The sequence below is a fragment of the Xenopus tropicalis genome, chromosome 1 (assembly GCF_000004195.4).
Source record: "Xenopus tropicalis strain Nigerian chromosome 1, UCB_Xtro_10.0, whole genome shotgun sequence".
Taxonomy (NCBI): domain Eukaryota; kingdom Metazoa; phylum Chordata; class Amphibia; order Anura; family Pipidae; genus Xenopus; species Xenopus tropicalis.
Window position 1 is genome coordinate 3,355,708 of NC_030677.2, and position 19,527 is coordinate 3,375,234.

General features: G+C 39.8%; 1 protein-coding gene across 1 annotated transcript in view; it reads right to left on the bottom strand.

Annotated features, from left to right (window-relative positions):
• Nucleotides 1-2,312: 2,312 nt before the first annotated feature.
• The window catches only part of LOC105946401 (extracellular calcium-sensing receptor), a 28,305-nt gene continuing 11,090 nt past the window's right edge, over nt 2,313-19,527 (bottom strand). Inside the window, exons 4-6 of the mRNA XM_031895164.1 lie at nt 16,660-17,502; nt 10,121-10,244; nt 2,313-3,217 (exon numbers count right to left, since the gene is read on the bottom strand). Of these exons, the coding sequence (XP_031751024.1) occupies nt 2,313-3,217; nt 10,121-10,244; nt 16,660-17,502 (1,872 nt within the window). The remainder of the gene's footprint in view (nt 3,218-10,120; nt 10,245-16,659; nt 17,503-19,527) is intronic.

The window sequence follows — 19,527 nt, forward strand, 5'->3', positions numbered from 1 at the left end:
CTGCTGGGGGTGACATCTCCTTTCTCATCTCCTTATCCAGGCCTGGAAAGATACGGACCATGTTAGGGTAGGCTTCAGGGCACTTCCTATGTGTGTGACCCATCCTAAAGCACAAGTTACACCTGATACAGTCACAGGACACGGCTTCATGCCCTACTGCATGGCATAAGGCACACCTTAGGACATCACAGGCTTTAGCCAGATCGTCTGCTGCTCCACATTTAAAGCAGCGGTGTGGCTGGCCTACATAAAAACAGATGCCGCACTCCTTACCTATGAAGAAAGAATTGGGCAGGTGGTCCGGCACATTACCAGACACATTCAACTTGTGTCCGCTAAACACCTGCCCAGACTTCATCGATGTCATATTCCTTAACCAAAGGGGGTTAACACTGCGAAGTGGCGGTGTAGCCAGACCAAGATGTCTTCCTGTGGGACTTGATCATTTTTCATAACAGTGGTAATATTTTTTGTGTCTGGCTTTGTCATAGGTATTACAATCAAGTTCTCCAGGATTCCCCTTGAGAAAGACTTTATTTGCCGAAAGGTTGGGTAATTCTCATCTTTGGTAAGTGTATCCGCCAACTTGTGTATATTCTTTTGCTGTTTGCACATTTATGTGGTATGTATCGACTCTTTAACTATGTGAAATTGATGGTATTGTATTAAAATAAATTGAATTATATGGGGGTATGTTGTAATGAGGTGTTTGAGTGCCTTCCATTGATCTATATTTTGTATATTACAACCAAGTTCTCCCAGTTTTGGTATCTTGCCCTTTTTTGGATGTTGTAAAGCCTCCAGAAATGATCTAGGGCCTCAGGTAACTTAAAGGTGATGTTAAACTCTGTTTCTGACTGGGAAATCACTGCCGAGATGTCACTTGGTGAGAATCCCATACCATCTAAAAGGATGGACTGAATAAAAACCTCCTAGGAGGTGCATTCTCTTTCTCTCTAGCACACCTGATCTTTACCCAGTTTCTCCTTTGAAAGGGCTCATTATGAGAGGAGAGATCTGGCACAAGGAAAAGTCTCATTCTCTCCCAAAAATTTGCAGAAGACTCCCCTGTTCCCTCCCCCCCCCCCCCACATGTACCAACTGCACTGCCACTGACTCCTGCACTTCCTGCTGTACTTGAACTTGCTCTTCTACCTGCCCATTTCCCCCTCCCCCTTACCACCATCTGCATTAGGGTTTGACTGGTCTCTCTCTCATGCTCCCTCTCTGCCACCGCATCCCCATCTATCACTTCAACTTCTCTCTCCAAAGTCACACTTTTACCATTCTCTCCCGGATTCAGCGTATTCACCTCATTCACACTATCACTCCCATTAGGACCAGCAGTAGGACCGGCAGTAGGACCGGCAGTAGGACCGGCAGTAGGACCAGCAGTAGGACCAGGCAGTGATACTTTTTTGCTTTCTGGCATAGCTGTGACTTGGCTTTCAGGGCTTCTGGTGCCCTGATCTGATGCTATTGCAAATGCTCCTGGTTCCTGGTTTTGTTGAAATATAAAGCACTTTTAATTCAAATTTGGTTTGGCCAGGACCATGGATTTGTCCGAATTCTACCAAATACCAAACTGAATCCTGGATTCGGTGCATCCCTAATTTTAGCCCCCCCAATGATTGTAACTTTCCTTCTCCTTTAACATCCCAGTAAATTTATCTTAAAAAGGCCGACAAACAGGAATGAAAGGTTGTGGAATGGCAAAGCCAAATCCAAGTATTAGAGATAAGGGAGTGTTTGCTTTTTCCCCCTGACAAAAAATTGCTAAACTATTGCAAAGTCAATTTTAAAATGTTTCCTTTTTGTTCAATAGCATCACCTTTATTTTTATATAATGTTTGAGTAAAGATGAAATATCAATATGTCCAGATATGCTAAAAAAGAATAAAACTTTACATGGGGGGGTGTACTTGAGTTTCATATGATTGTAACTATATTCAAATAGACCAAAGGGATTCTGGGAACAAATTCCTTAAGTCTCCTAAAAAAATCCCATTTACATGGGTTTATCTTATAGGCTAAAGCTCCCCCACTGGGTTTAAAGCAGAAGCCAGGATAATAGCTGATCAGATTCCCAACTACAGACCGGTTTCACCCTTTTTGGGGCTCATCAGTGTAGCGCAGGGTTTTCTGATCAGCTTGTGTAGAGCCAGGAGTGGGGATTCAGGAACAAGTCAAAAGAGTTGAGGAGACCGCCTCATATGTATGCAAATAGGCCAAAGGGAGCCCTAAGCCTTAAGAAATTTGTTCCCAGAATCCCTTTGGTCTATTAACTATATTCAGTGATGGGAAATGTGATATTACATTTTGTTTCCAAGTAAATGGGTTTTTGTGTTCATTTCTGATTTAATTAAAATGATATAACATTTGGGCAGAAATATACAGGCTAAAAGGCCCGCGCTTGAGGTGAGTATGGCAAATATCTCCACACACACAGTGTTTTTGCCTTTGGTGCTCAGATAGGCCGGGATCATTGTGATCCAAACACTGCAGAAGAGCAGCATGCTGAAAGTGATGTACTTGGCCTCATTAAAACTGTCCGGTAAGCTCCGAGCTAAAAATGCTAAAACAAAACTAACAGCTGCCAGAAGCCCCATATACCCAATAACTGAGTAAAAGCCAATAGCTGAGCCCTCATTGCACTGAATGATGATGGTTCCAGGGGAAGTGTGAATGTCCAGTTCCTGAAAGGGAGGAGAAATGGCCAACCAAGTCATGCAGATGATTATTTGAATGGATGAGCAGAACAAGACTACAGAATTGGACAGTTTGACTCCCAGCCATTTTCTCCATGAGCTCCCTGGCTTGGTGGCTTTGAAAGCAACACAAACCATGATAGTCTTGGCCAGGAGAGAAGAGACAGCTATGGAGAAGGTGATTCCAAAAGTGATGATGCGCAGCATGCAGGTTATATCCACAGGGCGACCGAGGAACAGAAACACACTGAGGAAGCTCAGCTTGATGGAGACAAGGAGGAGGAAGCTCAGGCTCCGGTTGTTGGCTCTCACTATGGGGCTGTCCCAGTTTTTAATAAACAGTATCAATATTAGCATGGTAATTAAAAAAAACAGAATTGAAATAGCTGAAAAAATGATAGAAATTATATCATTAGTATAAGAGAGAAATTCTTCCACTTTGGCAATACACTGAGTCCTGTTTTCATTGGGCCATTCCATGTCGGGGCAATGGACACAGTTTTCACTGTCTGTAAAGGTAAAAAAGAAAAAAACACTAGATGAAAAAAAAAAGAACTCAATGTAAAGTACAGATACAACCTCACCAATTACAATTCTGTCAGATTGCATTTCCTGAATTAAAGCCCCGGTACGTAGCTTTATGCTCTGATCATGACTAACTGGTATAATCCCTTTTGTGGCACCACAAGCAAACTGTGTGATTTTCCTATTTACATAATAAAGAGCCCAAATGCTAAATTTTGCTTTTTCCATATTTTTCTGAATCCAGTAAGAGATAACATTAATTAAGTAAGATTATTCCTACAACTATTTAGAAAATATAAAGTATGGTTAAAAAGCTCTTACTTGTATGTATAAAAGTGTATTATTGTAAACGTTGTAAAAACTTCTGATTACCAATAAATAAAAAGAGAAAATTTGTTCCTACCTGAAATTTTCATTTTCTTGAGTCCGAAAGGCAGCACCAAATGAAGGGTTAATTGTCTGATCCACTCTGGTAGGACAGGAGAAATAGAATAACCAATTAAATACATTATAAATACCTCTTAACTCCCCCTTATTCCCCAGTGTTTTTAAAAAGCTCAAGAAAAGACCACGCCATCTCATGCAAATGAATTTATTAGGGTAGGGATTATGTGCTGCCTTTCGGACTCAAGAAAATGAAAATTTCAGGTAGGAACAAATTTTCTCTTTTCTTTACGTCCTACAGGCAGCACCAAATGAAGGATATAGCAAGCTAACAATGGGGGGGGGAATTTTGCCTCATAGAAGCCGACTCCAACACCGAACTGCCAAAGGCTGCATCCTGCTTGGCTGCTAAGTCAAGTCTGTAGTGTCTGGCAAACGTGTGGACGTTGGACCAGGTGGCTGCTTTACAAATTTCTTGCACATCCATGGCCGATCTTTCCGCCCAGGAAGTAGAGATTGATCTTGTTGAATGAGCCTTTAATTGAGAAGGAGGATCTTTCCCAACAGAATCATAAGAGCAGGAAATAGCATTCCTTACCCAGGATGCTATAGTCGGTTTAGAAGCTTTACAACCTTTTCTTTTTCCCGCAAAAAGGACAAATAGAAGTTCTGACTTTCTAAATTCTTTTGATCTCTCGATATACAGCAACAAACACCTGCGCACATCTAAGGATTGCAACTTTTTTTGAGAATCCGATGAAAAGGAAGGTAGCACAATCTGTGAGTTAAGGTTGTTAGATGAAGCGATTTTTGGCCTGAAAAAGGGCAAGGTTTTTAGGATAACTTTATCTGGAAAAATTTGAGTATATGGAGGCTCTACTGCCAAGGCCTGCAGCTCACCCACTCTTCTTGCTGAGGAAATTGCAATCAAAAAGGTAGTTTTCCAGGTTAGATGTTTTATGTTGATGTCTTGTAAAGGTTCAAAGGGTTTTTCGCCTAACGCGGATAATACAATATTTAAATCCCACGGGGCTAAAACTTCCTTGATTCTCGGCCTTAGTCTTGAAACAGCCTTGAAAACTCTTTTAACCAACTGATTATTGGCAAGATTGACTGAAAGCATAGCTGATAGGGCTGACACATGAACCTTTAGTGTATTTGGCTTAAGTCCTTTAGAAAAGCCATCCTGTAGAAACTGAAGAACATTGGGAATTGAACATTCTTTAGGAACAATTTCCTTCTCCAGAGCCCAGTTTTGAAAAACTTTCCAAATTCTTCTATAAATTCTAGAAGTTGAAGATTTTCTGGAGTTCAGAAGTGTATCGACTACTTCCTCTGAAAGACCTTGGACAGTTAGAATGTCCCTATCAATCTCCAAGCTGTCAGACATAATTTGTCTGGATTTGGGTGGAACATCTGACCTTGAAGGAGAAGATCTGGTCTCATTGGTAACTTCCAAAAACACCCCTTGCTCAGGCGAATTAGATCCGTAAACCAAGCTCTTCTCGGCCAGAATGGGGCAATTAGGATTGCTGCTGCTTTGTCCTGTCTGATTTTCTGAATCACCCTTGGGATCATCGGAAGAGGAGGAAAAATGTAACAAAGATGGAATTTCCAAGGAATGTTCATTGCATCCAGGTAATTGGGATTGTCTGATTTCACCAAGGAGCAAAACTGAGGAACCTTCCTGTTGGATCTGGAGGCCATCAGATCTATTGATGGATAGCCCCACATCTGAGCTATCTTGAGAAAAACCTGAGAATTGAGTTCCCACTCGCTCTGATTTAGAGTTTTCCTGCTGAGTCTGTCTGCCAGCACATTCTCTTCTCCTTTTATATGAACAGCTCTGATCATCTTCAGATGGTTTTCGGCCCAAAACATCAGTTTCCTGCATTCCTTCATCAACAGAGGGGCTCTTGTTCCTCCTTGACGGTTTATGTAGGATACTGTTGTAGAATTGTCCGACTGAATGAGGACTTGACAACCCTTGATCTTGTCTCTGAATTTCTGAAGAGTTAGACGGACTGTCCTCAATTCTCTGAAATTGGAAGATTGACTTTTTTCCCAATATGACCACTTTCCTTGGACCACCTGACCTCCAAGGTGAGCACCCCAACCTGATGCGGATGCATCCGTCGTCAACCGAAGAAACTCTGGAGTCTGAAAAGATTTCCCTTGAGTTAGATTGTGACCGCTCAACCACCATCTCAGATCTTTCTTTAACTGAAGATTCACATGAAAGAACCTGTCTAGTGATAGAATATTCTTGTCCCAATTCTTTAGGATTACTTCCTGAAGAGATCTCATATGAGCTCTGGCCCAGGGGACAGCTTCCAGAGATGATGTCATCAGCCCCAGCACTCTCATGGCTTGACGAATAGTCACAGATCGTGATTGAATTAATGATTTTATTGCCGTTCTGAGAGATAGAACTTTCTCGCCTGGAAGAAAAACTTTCATTTGGCATGTGTCTAGCTGGAGACCTAGAAAAATGGTTGAAGTTGACGGACGAAGATTTGACTTTTCTTTGTTTATTATCCAGCCGTGATTTGTCAATACTTCCATGGTCAGATTCATATGATTGATCAACTGAGCTACTGATGAAGCTTTGATCAGCCAGTCGTCCAGATAAGGAATCACAAAAACTCCCTGCTTTCTCAAATGAGCTGCTAGAACAACAATTAGTTTTGTGAAAACCCTTGGAGCGGAAGTAATCCCAAATGGAAGAGCCCTGAATTGGAGATGAAGAACTTTCCCCTTCAGAAAAATCGCTATGCGAAGAAACTTCCTGCTGGTCAGATGAATAGGAACATGAAGATAAGCATCCTTCAAATCCAAGGTAATCATCATATCTCCCTTCTGAAGAATACTCAGTGCTGACCTGATGGTCTCCATTCTGAACTTTTCCTTTAGAATGAACTGGTTTAGGTACTTTAGGTCTATAATAAGCCTGAACCTTCCGTCTGGTTTGGGAACCAGAAATATTCGGGAATAAATACCTAACCCTTCTTCCAACCGGGGAACGGGTTCCAGAACTCCCATTTTTAGGAAATCCATGACTGCTTTCTCTAAAGCCTGCTGCTTTAGATTGTCTGCCTTTTCTAAGTTCACACAAAATTTGGGAATTGGCTTCCTTTGAAAATTGATGAAGTAGCCTGATCTTATGATGCTTAAAACCCAAGAGTCTGAAGTTGTTTTTTCCCACACTGGGAGAAATTGGGTTAACCTTGCTCCCACTTCTCCCTGACTTCTGGCGTCAGAATTCTGGCTTCTTTGAGGAAGAATCCTTTCTTTGAGTTGGATCTTTGGATGTCTGAGATCTAAAGGGTCTTGATCTGAAATTTCTGTAAGTGTATCTGTTTCCATCTCTGAAGTTATTTCTTCTGGAAACATTGGACTTAGGCGAAGATCTTTTAAAGGATGGACGAAAGGACGACCTATACTGCGACTTTTGTTTATTTTGCGGCAACACTTTATCCTTTCCAGTAGACAGATTTTCTATTAGTTTATCCAAGGCTGAGCCAAAAAGTTTCCCAGGTTCGAAAGGCATGGAAATCAGAGTATTTTTACTAGCTGAATCTGCCGCCCAAGCTTTAAGCCATAAGGCTCTCCTGCCTGCTGTAGACAAGGCCATAGTCCTGGCCCCCAGTTTTAAAGTATCCACTGCAACATCACACAAGAAATCTGTTGCCAGCTTTATTGGATAAAGCATATCCAGAAGGACATCTCTTGAGGTCCCAGAATCTATATCCTCTTCTAGCGCATTAAGCCAATGTTTTAGAGATCTGGATACTGAGACAGCAGCTAAAGAGGGTTTACAGATTGAAGCCCCTGAAATATAAGACCTGCGCAAGGCACACTCTGCCCTACGATCCATCTGGTCCTTTATTGCCGCTTCCTCTACAGGAATTGTTGTTCTTTTAGACAATCTTGCCACGGGAACATCCACCTTGGGAGGATTTTCCCATTCTTCAACATCTTTTGTCTCAAAGGGAAACATAAGTTTAAACCGTTTAGAAGCTTCTGGTTTCTTCCCCGGATCCTTCCATTCCTGTTCAATAAGATTTTTGACAGAAGGATGTACAGGAAAACTCAATGCCTTTTTTTGAACAAAAAAGGGGAACTCCTGAGTGTTGGGATCCGCTTGAACAGTATCCCTTGGTGATATAACTTTACAAACTTCTTTTAACAGCCGGGGCATTTTTTCAACAGGAAAGAGAAAAAAAATCCTCTTTTTGAGATGTATGGGGTTCAGATGTTGAAGCAGAACTGGAGACAATCTCTCCAGATGATTCCTCATCAGAGACAGAATCTTTATTTAAGGAGGCACGATGTAAAGTGGGAACTGGAGAACCTTTATACTCATCCACAGCTTTTAACATAAATGATTTAAACCAGTTAAGAAAATGGCTTGTATCACTGTCATGAGACCCAGGAACAGATTGTGAACATGCAGAACATGTGTTGCTATCCCAGTTATCTGGTAGTAACTCTTCACAGCCAGAACACTTTAAATGCCTCGATTTCCTTTTTCTCTTGCCAGACTTATCCATCTGCAAGAGAAAAAACTAGTATAAGAATAATCCCCCATACACAATTTTGTCTGGGAAGGAGGCTAGCTACAGGCACATTACCTTAGCAGCCAAGTCCCTGGAATACAGCCCAGCAGCGCACCAGCATGTAGCTACAAAGGCAATAAATTTTCCCTTCAGAAGGATTTAAATACCTTTTAGCCGCCATAGATTAACTCCTCCGGAGATAAAGATCAGCGTTGCTCCTTCCCTGACACGCGCGTGTACTGTCGCATGATTGATGACGTCATCTGGAACGCATCGCTCTCCCTCCGTGCAGGCACAGGGGAAGCGTCTGAAGGGAAGGTACAGGATATGCGGCTCCATTCATCATGCACTACTATCTGCAGAGCGTCGCCCACAGAAGTGTCAGGTACCTTTCCCAGCCTAGGGTATATTCATCCCCCTGACTAACCCGCTCTCAAGCGGTTAGTCCACGGCCCTCAAACTCCTCAGAGTCTGGATCTTCAGCCTATCAAGGCCCCAAAGATTCTCTGGCTACCTTGAGAGGACAAAAAAACACTGAGGAATAAGGGGGAGTTAAGAGGTATTTATAATGTATTTAATTGGTTATTCTATTTCTCCTGTCCTACCAGAGTGGATCAGACAATTAACCCTTCATTTGGTGCTGCCTGTAGGACGTAAAGAAAACATTGATTCAAAAAAAAAAAAAAAGTGATGAAACAAATATACAGGTATGGGGTCCAATATCCGGAAACCCGTTATCCAGGAAGTTCCGGATTATGGGAAGGCCATCTCCCATAGACTCCATTATAAGCAAATAATTCTAATTTTTAAGAATGACTTCCTTTTTCTCTGTAATAATAAAACAGTACCTGTACTTGATCCCAACTAAGATATAATTACCCCTTATTGGGGGCAGAACAGCCCTATTGGGTTTATTTAATGGTTAAATGATTCCCTTTTCTCTGTAATAATAAAACAGTACCTGTACTTGATCCCAACTAAGATATAATTACCCCTTATTGGGGGCAGAACAGCCCTATTGGGTTTATTTAATGGTTAAATGATTCCCTTTTCTCTGTAATAATAAAACAGTACCTGTACTTGATCCCAACTAAGATATAATTACCCCTTATTGGGGGCAGAACAGCCCTATTGGGTTTATTTAATGGTTAAATGATTCCCTTTTCTCTGTAATAATAAAACAGTACCTGTACTTGATCCCAACTAAGATATAATTACCCCTTATTGGGGCAGAACAGCCCTATTGGGTTTATTTCATGGTTAAATGATTCCCTTTTCTCTGTAATAATAAAACAGTACCTGTACTTGATCCCAACTAAGATATAATTACCCCTTATTGGGGCAGAACAGCCCTATTGGGTTTATTTAATGGTTAAATGAATCCCTTTTCTCTGTAATAATAAAACAGTACCTGTACTTGATCCCAACTAAGATATAATTACCCCTTATTGGGGCAGAACAGCCCTATTGGGTTTATTTAATGTTTAATGTAAAGAATCATTTAATAGATTTAAGGTATGGAAATCTAAATTATGGATCCCTTATCTGGAAAACTCCAGGTCCTGAGCATTCTGGACAATGGGTCCCACACCTGTACTACAGTTCCAGGTGATTCTATCCCATCAATAATTTGAATAACATTATAATTTATTTAAATTAGCACATTTTCTATATTCTATAGTTTCTGCCCAGATTCAAACTGTCACCAGTGTTGGTCATTACTGCTGTGCCCACAGGTTTCTGACATGACCTATATACCATTTATCTGCAGGGGGATAATGACAGTTAATCTAAGCATGTTTGAGGGTGCAGACTGCAGGGTGTAGGCATCATCAGCCACGATTGATACTTTATTGTGTGCATTTAAACTTGTGCCTAGAGAAGAACTACTGAAACATCTCTTGTTATATAAACATATGGATATTATTATTATGGTGTTTGTACCAGATGTGTTTGCAATTTCTCCATTAGAACACGGGACACAGTTATAACAACAGGAATGGGCTCCGGGCTTTGGCACCTTCCTGAAGCCGGGGAGGCAATTATCTGTGCATTGAGATTTCGGGACCTAGAAAACAAAATGTAGAACTTTTTTTTTTTATTTTAAAATTTGAGTCAACTCGAGTCCACAAATGTTTTACATTTATTGAAAAGTCTGAACTAAAAGAAGCCCACCCGAGAAAAGTCGCAAAACTGTCAAATATTTTGACTTCTTGTGTGAAAACTGCCACTCTTTCAAACTGTCACATGTAAATCAAGCGCCAAAAATCCGGAAACCTCTAAAGTATTGAGTCAAAAGAAGAATCACCCAGGGAAGGGACCTCTGCCATTGACTTCTACATGAGCTCGACAGGTTCAGGCGGAGAGTAATCGGAATTGTCACTTAATAAATCTTCTTTGGAAATATTCCTTGGAGCCTCAAATAGTCGATATTAGTGATGAGCAAATCTGTCCTGTTTTGCTTTGCTTAAAAATTTGCAAAAGCGGGTGTCACGCAACTTTTTTGTCTAACCCCCACACATTTTGACACAATAGTGCCTCATTTGACGCAAGCGCTTTTCTTATCTTTTTTTTTTTTTTTTGATGCACTGTGAATTTTTTACTTGGCGAATTTTTATATATTTTTTGTTCGCCAATGTCGAAATGCGGAAATTTGCGGCAAATCCATGCCAGGCCACAAAAATTCGGTCATCACTAGTCGATATTTATTAAAGAAGGAACTTGGGAAACGTAACATAAAAAAAATTCAATAATCAAAACGGGCGAGGTTCAGTAGAAGCCAATATTCTCTAACGATTTTATTTATTTTCCAATTTCATTACAACATGAGTTTAACCTAATTGAAAATGAATGGAACAATGTCATTCTCACAGGCGTGAAACTTTTTTTCTGCCAAAAAGTGCGGTGGGAATATTCTGTCGCATTTTTTTTCTTAAATAAACTTGGTTTGAAACAAAATTGCATGAACTTTTCATATTTTGGTGTGCATTTTTTTTCATGTTTAAAATTAGTAAGAAACATTCAGACTATGTAGGATTCACCCATATTCTTCCTCAGCACACACCAACTTGAACATAGATTATAAAGAATAATAATATTCTATTCTATTCTACTTAAATATACAGTAAAAGGCTATATGTGCTGCAATGGTGGGCATAACCACAACACTAGGGCCAGATTTTACAAGGCACAGACTCCTTATTTTCATCACACACGAGGTGCTCCAGAGAAATGGATAGATGATTGATAGATCGATAGATAGATAGATAGATAGATAGATGATAGATAGATAGATAGATAGATAGATAGATGATAGATAGATAGATAGATAGATAGATAGATAGATAGATAGAAAGATAGATAATAGATAGATGATAGATAGAAAACAAGAGGCTCTCTATTTAGGCTTGAGGGGCAGAAGTTTCACTCACAGAGAGACAGCCAGGCTTTGGGACACCCTGCCAGGTCATGTTGTGATGGCAGATTGTATTAAAGCCTATAAGATGCGCTTGGATTATTAGTTTAAATGTAAAAACATAAAGAAACATTTTCTAACCTCATTTTTCTTGGTCTTCCATCCTATCTTTGATATAAACTTTAGATACTTATCTGGTGGAGCCCATGGTGTAAACACCCCAAAAAGCTGCATAGTAATCTGTTTATAAGACCGAAAAGTAACATATCTGATCTTGTACTGAGTAATAAACTCTCCGTCCTCCTCAAATGATAGAGTTCTATTCATTGTTGGGTCAGAAAAATTGTACTGAACTTTTTTCAGATAATGATGCATCTATTAACAAAACATACAATACATTTGCTATTAACCATCAAATCATTTATAATAATCACAGCCATCTGTGTATTTTGGATCCCCTAAAAGCTTTTAATTTCAATATTCCTGAGATCAGAAGGCTGCAGCCAATACATATCATGTAAATTAAAAAATTCCACTGGAGAGCCGAGTAAATTCTGTGTTTTTATTGAGAGATACATAGCACTAGATGTTTTGGACCTCTTGGAAAGTGGACATGGCGGACCCTACACCATTGTTTGATTGAGCCCTTCACTGAGCTTCACATTTTGTGGCTTCAAAATGTATTTTTCCTTTGATGCAGCCAATAAATGTTTGTTTTGCGCTTTCTGTACTATTATTGTTACTTGTCACAGGCCTGAAGAACTGCAACTCACAGTGGGGCATGGGTCTCTTTGTTTCTTAGGTTGTCTAATGACAATCCTCAGGCTGCAGAATTGGAACAATGGGCTTCCATGCTTCTCACACACTGTATAATACAACTTTGGCATCAGTGGTTCTTAAAATTTTCAAAAGAAATAAATCATTTAAAAATGTGATTTATTTTTACTTTTGAAATTTTGTGTTGAGTTTGGGATACGTTTTGGATTGTTGTTAGATTTGCCCTTAAATTTGGGGACTGCGTTCCATTAACTTTAGCCCTTTTTGACTGGTCACTGAGGATCCTTAACTTTAATAAATTGTGAACCAATGGTTCTCAAAACATAGATAATGGGGGGGTGTGGCTTGGATGCCTATGCAGTAGGATGCGCAGATAGAGAGCTCCGTATTCTCAGGACCAAAAAAGCGGCACAAAGAGGTGGAAACTCAGAATATACCTGCCTGTAACACTGTGACCTGTGAACAAACGTAAGCAGATGGGGAAAACAAGGGAAAAAAAGAAGCCCGATGAAATCTGTGGACAATTCCCTAACCTTACTGCACTCCGGAAACCTAATTGATGCTAATGAATCCCCCTGCCTTACATCAGCAAAATGAAAAAGACAAGTGGACAGTGGCTGGATGGTGACATCTCAAAGGAGCCAGTGACAAGGGCCTACATGAAGTAGAACTTTAAACAAGAAAAATATCTAGTATAAATAAATCTAAAGCAACTGGACTTGTTAAGTAATCATTGAAGACGTTTCACTACTCATCCGAGCAGCTTCTTCAGTTCAACTGACTGGTATGGGAAGCCCTCAGCATATGTAAAGATATTCAAAATTTTGAAGAAGCTGCTCGGATGAGTAGTGAAACATCTTCAATGATTACTTAACAAGTCCAGTTGCTTTAGATTTATTTATACTAGATATACCATGACCTGGATGAATAAAAATCTTCATAGACATAAACAAGAAAAACTTATTTGCGACAAAAAGGGTAGATTTATTACATAAATAAATCAAAATGTGTTTTTTTAAAGCAAAAAGTTATGATCTTGTTTATTTTCAACGTCAACTATAATTCAGTTTTTCCAGACTTAAATACTCAAGAGTCATTAAGAGGGAAAAAAAATTGGATCAAACTATTTTTTATCTAAAAATTGCAAGCTTTAGTACAGGTATGGGACCCATTATCCAGAATGCTCGGGACCAAGGGTATTCCGGATAAGGGGTCTTTCCGTAATTTGGATCTCAATACCTTAAGTCTACTAAAAAATCAATAAAACATTAATTAAACCCAATAGGATTGTTTTGCATCCAATAAGGATTATTTATATATATTACAAGGTTCTGTTTTATTTCTACATAGAAAAAGGAAATCAGTTTTAAAATTCTGAATTATTTGATTAAAATGGAGTCTATGGGAGACGGGCTTTCCGTAATTCGGAGCTTTCTGGATAACGGGTTTCCGGATAAGGGGTCCGATACCTGTACTAGATATACCATGACTTGGATGAATAAAAATCCTCATAGACATAAACAAGAAAAACTTATTTGCGACAAAAAGGGAAGATTTATTACATAAATAAATCAAAATGTGTTTTTTAAAGGAAAAAGTTATGATTTTGTGTATTTTCAACTTCAACTATAATTCAGCTTTTCCAGACTTAAATACTCAAGAGTCATTAAGAGGGGAAAAAAATTGGATCAAACTATTTCTTATCAAAAAATTGCAAGCTTCAGTATATAGTGATGAGCGAATCTGTCCTGTTTCGGCAAAAGATTCGCAAATCTTTGAAAAGGTTCTCGAAGCGGTGAAAAATTTGCGAATATTCGCTCCGATTTCGAGAAACATTCCACCAATCGTGAATCCGTGCCTGCCGAAAATTTCACTCATCACTATCTTAAAAACTTAATGGGAGGTAGATTTTCAAAATTCAAGCTAATTTAAAATTCTTGTTTTCGAAATAACTTTGAGATTTTGCAGGCACATTGAAAATGAATTTTAACTGGGTTTTTGAGATTTGAGCATTTTCATGAATAAACTCTAGCAATCAAGATTTTCAGGTTTTTTCAAGTTTTTCCAAATTTTGAAAAAAATAATAATAAAAAAAAAATTAAAAAGAAACACAAATTTAATCCACCTCTAAGGAGCAAATTTATTGCCATGTCTCCAGTATAAGCTGCCATCATCTCATTATTTTTTGTTGCTCATTAGCAGTGAACTCCCTCCGCTGTATATGTAGTGAAACATTTTCTGTGTAGCCTCTGACCCTATGGAACCACTATACTCCTGACATGTGACCTATTACAGTGCATTGTGGGAGTCCAGACTCCATTTTGTAGCCCATGCTGTGGAAGAAGCATACTACATTATGGGCATAAAACCTCCACTGAGCCACCATTAAAGCTGCCAGCACCTCAGAGACACTGTTGCATTTAATTACTGTCAGCATTGCCATGTTGATGTTCCAGCTGTTTTCTGTGTTACATATTTTGCCATATACTCATTGTGTTTTATTTAATTTACATTCCAGCTTCACCTCATTTTCCATAATCATCCAGTAAAGTTCAACAGATTTCACCCTATTAGAGCTCACCACATAAAAAAATATCACCCACTTTCTATTTATTCTTAGAAACAAATCATTAGGGTTGAGGAGACTCAGATACAGATACATATAAAAGTACACAAAAGGAATTCTGGGAATGAATTCCAAACTCCTAAAAAAAAATCTTATTTACATGTGTTTACCCTATAGGCTACAGCTCAACCACTGGGTTTAAAGCAGAAGCCAGGATAATAGCTGATCAGATTCCCAACTACAGACTGGTTTCACCTTTCTTGAGGCTCATCAGTGTAGTGCAGGGTTTTCTGATACCTAAGCTGATCAGAAAACCCTGCACTACACTGATGAGCCTCAAGAAGGACAAAACCGGTCTGTAGTTGGGAATCTGATCAGCTATTATCCCGGATTCTGCTTTAAACCCAGTGGGTGAGGTTTAGCCTATAGGATAAACCCATGGAAATGGATTTTTTTAAAATTAATTCCCAGAGTTCCTTTTGTGTATTTATTCTTATGGGATTTTAAGAAGTATATTTATCAAAATGTGTACCCTAACTTTCAACCTTTTATAATTAGGCTTCTAAAAATCCCATAGGAATGAATAGAATGTGAGTGATTTTTTTTCTGTGGTGAGCTCTAATCTCACACTTTGATAAATCTGCCCCTATGTGTACAGACTTGCACTGTTAACTTTTTAATAATTTTGAACATAATTTTACAAACCATAGAATGGGGGTTTTAAAAATGAAGACAATAAGGGGGAGCATTTGGTTATTGTGTCAATATATGAAGTACATAGCAAATTATCAGGAAAGAGTCCTTATATCTCTATATTATATCGTTATTATGGGTACAATTTAGAAAATAGCATTATAACTCAGTAAATGAAGACACATTTAGGGGCAGATTTACTAAAACTCCATAATTTCAAATTTTTTGAAATTTTCGAATGCAACTAAACTCGTTTTCTCGAATGTCTAATATTTATTAAAATAAAATTGCAAGAAAAGTCATAAAAAAAACTCTTTTCTAAAAGAGTTCTACTTTTCTAAATTGTCGCTACAAAAATTATGAATTTATCGAATTGTCATGGGACAATCCAAAAACATCGAGTTTTCTGACAAAACCCAGCGAAATCTCTTAAGTTTTGAGACAAAAGAAAGAACTTCCAGGAAAGAGAAGGGACCTTTGCCATTGACTTCTACACGATCTCGGCAAGTTTAACCTGGTCAATTGTCAGATTTGGATTTTTAGCCCGGCACTAAGTTTGTCCAGGCACAGAAACCCATAGCAACCAACAGGCAGGTAGATTTTACCAGTCACATGTTTAAAAGTAAACATCTTATTGGTTGCTATGGTTTACTGCTTCTGGGCTAAATAAATGCCTACTATTATATATGGGGAAAGTTTTTTCAGTTTTGTGTAGTGTAGCCATGGAGATCAAATCTACCAGTATTCCCACTCTTTTGGTAAAATCTACCCTAATCTACCCTGACAAAAAGTGTTTTTTCTGAATTGTGATTACAATGACAATTTTGAGATAAAATGAATAATAAAATGACTTCTGATTCTGAAAATAGAGAGCAGATAAGTTTTTGGCTATAAATAGTATCTATTGGTGATGGATATTCCATAAATATATAACTATTGCTATAATGATAGAAATCCAAGTTAGCTGTAGATGAGCAAGAGTATCATATAGATTTATGGACAAAATAAGTTATTAAGCATCAAAATAATTACCTGATTCCTATAATTCTGCTCTTTTTTGGCCTTTCCAGTAGTTCTGTTGGCAAGTGATATCTGCATAATATGAAGCGCACGAGCCATTATATCAACTGCGAGGGGAACGCGGGGGGAAAAAAACTTATTGTCAAAGTTTCGAACATTTGTAATGAGTTCCCTCCCGCTGCAGTTGTACAAGAAGCCTGAGTACAGTTGCTCATATGCTTTATTCTTAGCTGGGTCCTTTGATAAACATGAATGATACTGCATCCAGATGTCTTCAAGCAACTTGTCTTTGGGGTATTTTGAAGGATGAAATTCCTTTAGAACTTGAGTATTCTCAGTGCTGTACCGGGAACTCAGCAACATTTGTGTAATTCCCAAACTGCCATTAAATATTTCTATTGCGTAATCCATAAAGTGAAGAGAAGATGCCAAATTATTGGAAACAATTAGTGTTTTTTTAATAAACAAATCTGAAAGGGGAATTAATTTTCCTACAGAACTGGTAGGAACTGTTCCACAAAATACAATTACACTGGCTGTGGATTCTTCTATAATCCTTTTATAGACCATATAATATGGAATATTGGTCTCAATTTCATTTCTCAATATATAACTTGTTATCTTTAAAGTGAATTCAATACACATCCCGTCATTAGAAAGGATGCTTTTCAGCAGTTGATGTTCTTTTTCTCCACCGTAATCATCTAATCGTATGATTCCAACCCAGGTCCAGCCAAAATATTTCAGTAACTTGCTCAAAGCAAAATAATGGCCACGGTCACTTTGTGTTGTGCGGAAAAAGTACGGGAATGAGACTCTGTCGCTGAGCTCTGTGTCTGTCGCTCCGTAACTGATCTACACAGTAAGTATGGAACAAAGACGAGACAAGGATAACTCCGGCACATACACTATGGGGCGTGTTTATTACCATTGAAGACAAACATCACCGGTGACGAGATCAGATCTTTGCTTTTCAACTTGTAGGTGACTGTTCATATTTAATTGCCGATTTATAGCTATAAGCAACATCACCGATGGTGTTTGCCTTCAATGGTAATAAATACAGCCCTATGGGTCACACTGATTGGGTTACTCCAAGACAAGTCATTTTCTAGTATCAATAGCTGCACTGTAACAAATAAGAGTTCTGAGAAGAGTGGAGCCCTTGGTTTAGCTCTACTGGAGTCAGGCAGGAGGTCACAAGGGCTCGACAGTGTGTCTGCAGAGTTCCCATGGGTTAGTAAACTAATGGTAAGCTAAGGGGCAGAGTTACCAAAACTCTTTAATTTCTAATTTTTTCGAATTTTCAAATTCGACTAAATTTGTTATCCGAAGGTCTTATATTTACTAGAAAAAAAGTTGCTAGGAAAAGTGGTAGAAAATTTTTTATTGAGTTAATAAAAACCCAGCATCAAAAATCCAAAAGTTTCAAGACAAAAGAAAGACCTTCAAGGAAAGGAAAGGGACCATTGTCATTGACTTCTACATAGGGCCAGATGTATCAAAGTCTGAATTACGGATCATTAAAAGTATGATTGCAAAGAATTTGGATTAAATACAAAAATTTCTGATGTTCGTTAATTGTGTGAGAAATTGTATCATGGTCGGATGAAAATATCACGGTATGATCCGAAAGTTACGAAATTTTCGTATCCGAATGATCGCAAATGGTGTGAAAAACTTTCTGACTTTGATCCTTCAGTTCATGATTTTGGAAGCCTCCCATAGGGCTTAATGGCACTCTGCAGCTCCAACCCGGCCCAAGGAAAGTCTCCCATAGGGCTCAATGGCACTCTGCAGCTCCAACCCGGCCCAAGGAAAGTCTCCCATAGGGCTCAATGGCACTCTGCAGCTCCAACCCGGCCCAAGGAAAGTCTCCCATAGGGCTCAATGGCACTCTGCAGCTCCAACCCGGCCCAAGGAAAGTCTCCCATAGGGCTCAATGGCACTCTGCAGCTCCAACCCGGCCCAAGGAAAGCCTCCCATAGGGCTCAATGGCACTCTGCAGCTCCAACCTAGCCCAAGGAAAGTCTCCCATAGGGCTCAATGGCACTCTGCAGCTCCAACCCGGCCCAAGGAAAGCCTCCCATAGGGCTCAATGGCACTCTGCAGCTCCAACCCGGCCCAAGGAAAGTCTCCCATAGGGCTCAATGGCACTCTGCAGCTCCAACCTGGCCCAAGGAAAGTCTCCTATAGGGTTCAATGGCACTCTGCAGCTCCAACCTGGCCCAAGGAAAGTCTCCCATAGGGCTCAATGGCACTCTGCAGCTCCAACCCGGCCCAAGGAAAGTCTCCTATAGGGCTCAATGGCACTCTGCAGCTCCAACCCGGCCCAAGGAAAGTCTCCCATAGGGCTCAATGGCACTCTGCAGCTCCAACCCGGCCCAAGGAAAGTCTCCCATAGGGTTCAATGGCACTCTGCAGCTCCAACCCGTCCCAAGGAAAGTCTCCCATAGGGCTCAATGGCACTCTGCAGCTCCAACCCGACCCAAGGGAAGTCTCCCATAGGGCTCAATGGCACTCTGCAGCTCCAACCCGACCCAAGTAAAGTCTTCCATAGGGCTCAATGGCACTCTGCTGCTCCAACCCGGCCCAAGGAAAGCCTCCCATAGGGCTCAATGGCACTCTGCAGCTCCAACCTGGCCCAAGGAAAGTCTCCCATAGGGCTCAATGGCACTCTGCAGCTCCAACCCGGCCCAAGGAAAGTCTCCCATAGGGCTCAATGGCACTCTGCAGCTCCAACCCGGCCCAAGGAAAGTCTCCCATAGGACTCAATGGCACTCTGCAGCTCCAACCCGACCCAAGGGAAGTCTCCCATAGGGCTCAATGGCACTCTGCAGCTCCAACCCGTCCCAAGGAAAGTCTCCCATAGGGCTCAAT